The sequence below is a fragment of the Elephantulus edwardii genome, unplaced genomic scaffold (genome assembly GCF_000299155.1).
Source record: "Elephantulus edwardii isolate Elephantulus edwardi_28Jun2011 unplaced genomic scaffold, EleEdw1.0 scaffold00446, whole genome shotgun sequence".
Lineage (NCBI taxonomy): Eukaryota > Metazoa > Chordata > Mammalia > Macroscelidea > Macroscelididae > Elephantulus > Elephantulus edwardii.
The window spans coordinates 443,129-452,086 of record NW_006400196.1 but is presented as its reverse complement, the minus strand read 5'-3'; the positions used below and the strand labels follow the sequence as shown (position 1 = coordinate 452,086).

The following is an 8,958-nucleotide window of genomic DNA, read 5'->3' as shown; positions in this document are numbered from 1 at the left end:
GTGGAGGGACAGTGCAGGAGAGGAAGGCCCTCTATGAGGTGGATTGATTCAGTGACTGGGATAATTGTGATGGGAGTGTCAGAGACAGTGCGATTGGCACAGGACAGAGCGGAGTTAGGGCTGTTATACATAGGGTCGCTATGAGTCGCAGGCGACTCAACGGCACATAACAACAACAACAAGGGTAGCTCGCTCATTCAAGGATCCAACTCTACAGAGGATTATTTCTTAGTTGAAAGTGTAAAAGAAATATAAGTGGTGAGTGACACACAAAAAAGAAGATATAACCATAGGGAACTTTTCACTCATGTAGAGTTCAGCAGTTTTCTAAGGTACTAGAATAGAAATATATATAGTCTGTGCTCTCAATTCAAGATAAAGAAAAAAACCAGTATTACAAGAGAATAAAATCAACCAGCAGCACCTTCAGACAAATTAGTTTTATAGTGGTTTGAGAAAATAAATTTTAAAATAACAATGAACAATCACAGAAAAACACCTTACCAAATTCTGATATTTTCTCTGAATTCCACAGTCCATTTCCACAGCTTATACCAACAGATGAAAAAGGTTTTACTGTACTTAGAAGATATGGACTTAAGGAATTATAGTATGGGTTACAAAAAGAAGTAGTACCCATCAAACCAGAGCCGAAATTTTGTCCTAGACAACTCCCCACAGCCACTGAGTTCTGAGCATGATCTTCTGCGATAGCAAGATGTGGACAATCTCCTGAAAACCCACAGATTGTGGCAGCCCGAACATGAAGTGCAGGTAATGCTATGTTTCCAGCTGAAGGCAGTACTCCCAAATACTGCTGAGCAAAAGTCGCTGAGGGCAGAGAACATTTAGTCAAGAGTACAGGAACAGCAGCAGACAGGTGCTGTGTCTCAGCAGAGCTGAGGCCTTCTACGTTAGGCACCTGGGCGTTCTGGGTGTCACGAGCCACCTGGCTAGGAATCTGGTTACTGAATTCACTCTTGGCAGTAAATGTGTCTTTGGAATTGACTTCTTTACTTTTTTTACCAGATTCTGGATACAATGTAAAGAGGTAACCAGCTGGTGACAAAGCCAGATGATAAGTTCTACCTGGTAGAGCCATATTGAGATGGTCCAATTCATTAGTGTTTGATGTCAAACCTACCAGAGTAGTTTCACAGAAATCTCCATGTTCAGAATAACCATCTTTATATACATTAATAGTAGGTCGCACATCTATACTTTGGTTATTCAGGAAAATAGTGTCAGTCACTTTTTTTTTATCTAAGTTGTTCTGAATAACATACAATAATGTTCTTTTTTCTTTACCTTGGAAAGAAACCTTTTCTTCCAAATTTTCCACGATGTGTTCTTCCATTAGAGTTGGACTGACTCGAATAATTGTGGTGCTCAACTCACTGGTGTTATTGCACTGTATATAAGAAAACAAATTTTTTTTAAATGATCCACACTTAACAGAATTATTACCAATTTAAACCATATTGATAAAATTTTAAGTAATTAAGAGATAGCCATTAAAAACTCTAATTTACAAATTACAAATTTCATTTACAAAAATGAAATGCAGTTTTACAGCTATGAAATGCCCAATAAAAACTTACTTTGTATTCATTATTTTCTCCAAGGAATTATAATGAAGAAGTTAAACAGATATTATACACCAATTACAACTCGAAAACCATGAAATAAATAAACTGGCACATAATTTTCTTCAAGTATAATACATTTTAATCCCATGTAAACTGTACCTTCAAAATTTCCTAACAAAAAAAAAATAAATATCCTTTTGGAAGCAAAAAGGATTTTGAATGTGATCAACATGAGGCTAGGAATCAATGCAAAATCAGTGCAATCTCTCAGCCTCATAAATTTTCTATACTGTTGTGTACGCTTGGATTCTGGAAACTGCATGTTTAGGAATACTAAGCATTATCTGTATGCTGAACAAATAACTGAAGAAACTGAACAATATAAAGAAGAATGAAGTATCAGGACTGGAAGAAGATTCATCAACTACCTGCGTTATGCAGATAACACAACTTTGACTTAAAGTGAAATGGACATGAAGCACCTGCTGCAGAACATGAAAAACTACAGAGAAAAGACTTGTCAATTATTTCACTCCACAATTCATATACATGAAAATAGTTAAGTTAAAAAACCTAAAGATGTGTTCCAATGGGAAAATTGCAAGCAACTCCTTGGAGGCAAGGATTCTGGGGCTTCGTCTGACATACTTTGGACATGTTGTAAGAAGGGACCGGTCCTTGGAGAGGGACATCATGCTTGGGAGGGTGGAGGGATGGCGCAGGAGGGAAAGAAGACTCTCTATGAGGTGGATTGATTCAGTGTCTGTGGTAATCAGGATGGGTCTATCGAAGACGGTGCAATTGGCACAGAACAGAGGAGAGTTTAGGGCTATTATACATAGGGTTGCTATGAGTTGCAAGCGACTCGACGGCACATAACAACAACAGTGAAAACAGCATTTACAATATAGATGTCCATCAATGGCTAAACAAAACATGTGATATATAGATATTGTTGTTATTACATCTTTTTTTTTCTGACCACTGGAATTAATTATGTATTAATTATGGAAGAAAGCAAGCTGAAGCTGTAAAAAAATCTAAACCATGCCTCCAACAATGAGGAGGAGGTCAGGCCCCCGCTAGGCAGAGGTCTCAGCTGCACCAGGAACACCAACATCATCGGGAAATAAGAGAGGAAGTGGGTGGCAGAGGTGATTGGAGACCTGAGTCATCAAACGTGTGGCTATAGATGGGAAGGGCGTAGGGGCGGAAGGGGCAAAGAGGGAACTGGGCTGAATGCTAACTCAGTAGTGGGGGTGGGAACAAGACACATGTGCCAAAGGCAGTGGTGGAAGGGCTGAATATAATAACAACAACGCCTGAATTATAAGAAAGGTCTCTAATATGCTCTTTTGGTCAAATGCTTATCTTTAAAAACATTGCTTTAGATAGCAGAGTATCCAAATTAAGACAAACTAGGGAGAAGGACTGGCCATTCACTTCTGAAATTATAGGCCTCAGAAAACACCTACAAGAGAGCAAACTTAAGAGTTCACTAGCATATATGACATCAGAGGTACACAGTCATCTTAATGCGAATTACAAAGGAGGACGAACAGTTGCACACAGGCTTTACTGATTAGAACATGGAATGTAAGAGGTATGAATGTAGGAAAACGGGGGATTAAGGAAGAAATGGAACACATAAATATTGACATACTAGGCACTGATGAAATGTGTTGGCATAAGACATTTTGAATCAGATAATATGATCTACTATGCTGGAAATGAAAAGGTAAAGAAAAATAGGGTCTCGTTCATAGTTAAAAAGACCATTTGTAGATCCATCTCACAATGTTGTGAGGGACAAACACATACAAAGAAGACATTATCATTTAAATTCATGCACCAACAATCAGGGCCAAAGAGGAGGAAACAAGTGACTTCTATCAACTTTCGCCGTTGAAAATAAACCGAACACGTAACCAAGATGCTTTGACAATAATGAGTGAATGGAATGTAAAAGTTGGAAACAAGGAAGAAGAATCAGTAATAGGAGAGCATGGACTTGGTGACAGAAATGAGGTTGGAGATAGAATTAATCTCTCTACAATCAATGAGATATATGGCTTATAGATACAATGATATTAGTACTCAACAAAAGAGAAGCTAGAACCTTGTTAATTGCTATTAAAAAAGAGCTTAATGAGTGGAATAAGTCAAGAATACTGTATGATCTCACTTAAATAAACAGACCAGAACAACACATAACTGCCTGAATATTCATCATCATATATATGTATTTGTACATACACATATTGTGTACCCAGTCCTATTTGTTCCAATTCCCAAGTAAAGTGATCCAACAGAATGTGAAAATTACCAAACAGTATCACATGCAAACAAGATACTGCTAAAGAACATTCAAACACCTTTAAGACAATGCACAAACAGGGCACTGCCAGAAGTTCAAGCAGGATTTAGAAGAGTCCACTGCACAATATCACTGTGTATGTCAGATGGATTCTGGCTGAAAGAAAGAATACCAGAATATCTATTTGTACTATATTGACTATGCAAAGGTATTTGTGTGGATCATAACAAGTTACAGATAACATTGGGAAGAATGGGAATCCGGAGCACTTAATTGTGCTCATGCGAAATCTATACCTAGACCAAGGGGTTGCTGTGTGAACAAAGCAAGGGAACACTGCAGTTTAAAATTAAGGAGGGAATGTGTCAGTGTGGTACTCTCTCTCCATATCTCTTCAATATGTAGGCTTAGCAAATTATTTGAGAAGCTGGACTTTATGAAAAAGAATGTCACATCAAGATCGGAGGAAGACTCATCAGTAACCTGCGTTAAGCAGATGACACAACCCTGACTACGGAAAATAAAAGAATACATACTTTAATATGGATTGCATCTCAATGTCAAGAAAACAAACCTTCTCGATGTATAGGCAACATCATGATAGAAAAAAGATTGAAACTGTCAACAACTTCATCTTGCTTGGATCCATAATCAATTCCCTTGGTACAAACCGTCAAGAAATCAAATGAACTGCACTGGGAAAGTCTGTAGTTAAACACTTCTCCAAATTATTGGGTAGTAAGGTTCAGGCCATGGTAATTCTGATACCTTGATATATATCTGAGAGCTGGACAATAAATAAGGATGACAAAGAACTGATTGTCTTTGAGCTATAGTGGTGAAGAGTAGTGAATGTTCCATGGACTGCCAAAATTATGTCTGGAAGAAAGTGTAGGCAGAGTGCTCTTTGGAGGCAAAGATTGATCATCTTTTAAATCTTTGCCTCCAATACTTTGGGCAGGTTGCTAGGAAGGATTATTCCTTAGAGAAGGACATGATGCTCAGAAATGCAGAGGATTGGCAAAGGAGAGGAAGACCCTGAACCAGGTGGACTGCCACAGTGACTGCCACAATGGGCTGCAGTGTGTCAGGAAGTGTGAGGATGGCACAGGACAGGACAGGGTTCAAATCAGTTGTTCACACTATAGGTCACATTCAATGTGTCACAAGTAACAACAACAACATAAAATACATACAAAGCTGGTATGGATAGATCTTCTTCTTGTTGTTGATTGCCTTCCAGTAGAGCACGATTCACAGCAACCCTATGAACAAAAGGCCTGAAGCCTTTCTGTAACTATCATCATTTATCAAAGTTCACAGAGTTTAGGAAGTGGATGCCACTCCTGCTTCCAGACATGTATTAAACTGGGAGTGCCAGCAAACACTGTCCACTATGGGTATACGTTATGGCATTTAACACCCCTATGGCACAAAGTTCAAGATCACAGCAAACCCAGGTTACCTCAGTAAGGCATATTGACAGAAGAGTGCTGGACAACTTAGAAAAATGTTCCTCCAAAATATAATAACAACGAACTTTTAAATACAAAGGCCCTCAATGTCTTGTTGACTCTAAACAAGAAGCTTAAATAAAAAAATAACCAATATAGTATGCTGTTCCTGTTGTGTGCCATTGAGTTGTCTGCAACGTATAGCAACCCCATGTACAGAAACTCTGAACCCTTCCCTGCCCTGAGCCAGTCTTACTAATTCTGACACACCAACCCACATTGCCCCTGATACTGTATAAATCCATCTCATCCAGGGTCTTCCTGTCCTGTGCTGTCCCTCCACTATTCTGAGCATGATAAAACCAAACCACTCATTGGGTATGTAAAACACTTTGACCACTGTTGAAAAGCAGTTTGATGCTTCCTTATTTGGGAACAGAAAATGCCATTTGACCCAGCAATCCCACTCTTGGGTATATATCCACAAAATTAAGATCTGAAATACAAACAGACTCATGTACATTCATGTTCACAGAAGCATTATTTATAGTATCAGAATTGGAAACAACTCAAGTGTCCATCAATAGGCAAATGGCTAAAGAGTTAACATATATTCAAACTTGTAGTAAATGATTAACTATTTTTTGCTGAAATATTTACTGTATATAAATACTTAGGTTGCATATAAATATTTATCGATATAAGTGAGGGGACGGCATGGATCCCCGTTTCAGGTGTCCGGGGGAGACCTCCCCCACCCCGGAAAGCCCAACCATAATTCAACCTTGAACAGAACTCATTAACTCCAGAAGCAGACACTGGGCCATAAAAATTCTTAGTTTTAGAAGCAGAGTAATCCCAGAGACTCCAGGAAGTCTTAGGAAGCCACCATCTTATCAGATTAAAAGTAACCAAGTAACCTCAGTTACATGACACAGGACGGGAAGAGGCGGCAAGATAAGCCCACCAATCAAAAGCCAACCCACATGACTGAGTGCACAGCCAATACACCAAAATGTTACGCCCAACTGGAGTACCCCAAAATGAATTCTGCCAACGTATGTAAAAACAAAGAACGCCTTTAATCTGCAGATTAAATTCTCCACATATGGAGGCTCTCTTACTTCCTTGTGCATGACTGATAACACAGGAGAGAGAGCCTCCATACGTGGAGAACGTAACCTGCAGATTAAAGGTGTTCTTTGTTTTTACATACATTGGCAGAATTCATTTCGGGGCACTACCTACCGTTGGGCGTAACAAAATCTCACCCTACTAAAGACTTATATAAGCTCCTGGGACCTCGGTGAAGGTCTTCTTTCTGGGATACCTGCTTTCCAGCCACACTGTGACTGACAATCTACATCAGTCTACATGCCTTCAGTCCTTTGTGTCATTCACTTGACAAGTTTGAGTCCTTGGGAGACCTTCCAGTAAACAACTGAACGCAGGGGACACAGAAAAGTGAGTGAAATGAACGAAGAGACTGTTAATGTTGGAAATTATAGAGCTACATAGCAAATCAAGCATTTGGAAATGGTTAACTCTGTACTTCTTATAAGTGGTATGCTACTAATCTTAGCAAAACATATGAATGCAACACTATACTTTAAAAAATACAATGTGAATGAAGAAAAGTGTGAAACAATGTGTATGAATTTTTTATGGGGACAAATATAAAATATATTTTTTTAAAAAATCAAATGGGTTAATAATTAAAATACAGTTTCTATTAGAAGTACTATAAAAAACAAAAAATTCTTGTAGGATTTATTTTCTGGGTGAAGCTTTAGGACTATAATCTCATGAGGTAACTGTCAATTAGAATATCAGAAGTCATCACGTTAATATTCTAAATCCTAGAGGTGTGGTGAAAAAACAAATAACAGCTTAACAAAATTAGTAAACAATGTCTGTTTTCCTGCTATTCTAGCTGTTACCCAATCAGCTGAACAACACTAACTTGTTAATGTGTATGAACACATCTTTCTATATACTTTTAAAAATACAATACAATGAGGCTTAGCATATGCACATGCAGGACACACACCTATGTAGAATGTAAAAGCAACACAAGTGCAATTCTAAAGATAAAAACGCAAAATACTGCGTACAAACGTTCTTTATTTCCATTTAAGAAACAAGAGAAGTACAGTATAAGATCATGGGAACAGTGCACAACATGGATTTTTAAATCCAATTTAAATCCCAGTGTCACTACCTAAAAAGAAAGGCATTAGTTTTAAGCATCTTGCTCTTTTAAGAATTATCTATGTAGGATTAAACTAAGTCCCTCGAAAGATTATGGCATCAGGAGCAGTTGAGTATCTGTAAACGGTAGAAGAATTTGAAAGAAGTAGAAAATGACACACAAATTGATGAATGTAGCCCATGTCAAAAAATCATACAGGCAGAGAAGTATAGAACTGAAATATATTCTGTTGTCTATATTATGAACAAAAAACCCCAAAATAAGACAACTTGAAATAAAATTTTTAAAGTGGCAAAACTATTTAGTAATTTCTGAGAAATTGTTATTTTAGCACAACGAAAATGAAACTGTCATAGTATCGATACACACATAGACAGAGAGAAAGAATGAGTAGTGCCAGATTATCAGATTTACTTCTCTCCCATTCTTGTGGCAGTTCACCATCTCTTGTCAGAGTAACCACAAGCTTTTTTTTTATTGACTTTAATGCATATTGACAGAGACTTTGGATTTCCATTCATTCACTGTTGCCTTTTTCTCCCTGACCTCCCCACCTGACGACCAGCTTTAAAGTAGATCTTCCTGGCTTGAATCTTGCTCTCCCTATAATCCTCCTCCACAAACAGCAAACCAATCACATCAATATTCTGTTAAAAATCCTTCACAATGCCAAAGTTTACATCCAAGATTTTGTGGTTAATCTGCTCCTTCTTTTCTACCCTATTTCTATAAACTCGACATATAAGACTCTAAGGCTCTAAACCTTTTGAGGCAGCTCAAATGCAGAGTTTGTTCTCTATGTCCTGCTCTTCTGCTCTTTTCTTTAACTCCAGGCAGTCCTGTGAAATATACCTTCAGTCTTCCAATAACTCTTTCCCTATCACCTTCTGTAAACTTTTAGCACATGTTATCAAAGCAGACATTATTACAGTGTGCTCCAACCACTCAGTCCACAGAAGTAGACACTCAATTGTGTTCATCTTTAGTATGTACCCAGTGGGAGTAGTTGTCTGATCAGAACACATTCAAACTAATATAAAGGTAAAATGTTGTTGTGGTTGTTATATGCTGTCGAGTCACTTGCGAATCATAGCGACCCAATGTACAACAGCCCTAAACCCTGCTCTATCCTGTGCCAATCACACTTCCTCTGACACACTCATCCCCATCACCAGAGTCACTGAATCAATCTACCTCATAGAGGGTCCTTCCCCTCCTGCGCCGTCCCTCCACCCTCCAAAGCATGATGTCCCTCTCCAAGGAACGGTCCCTCCTTACAATATGTCCAAAGTATGTCAGATGAAGCTTTAGAATCCTTGCCTCCAAGGAGCAGCCTGGTTTAACCCTCTCCAGGATGAATCTGTTTGTTTTCTTGGCAGTCCATGG

General features: G+C 38.4%; 1 protein-coding gene across 1 annotated transcript in view; it reads right to left on the bottom strand.

The window, feature by feature from the left end:
* Positions 1 to 8,958, bottom strand: part of CEP192 (centrosomal protein 192kDa) — a 250,033-nt gene that overhangs the window by 145,406 nt on the left and 95,669 nt on the right. Inside the window, 2 exon segments of the mRNA XM_006902756.1 lie at positions 505 to 1,411; positions 6,485 to 6,542. Coding sequence (XP_006902818.1) covers positions 505 to 1,411; positions 6,485 to 6,542 — 965 coding nt within the window.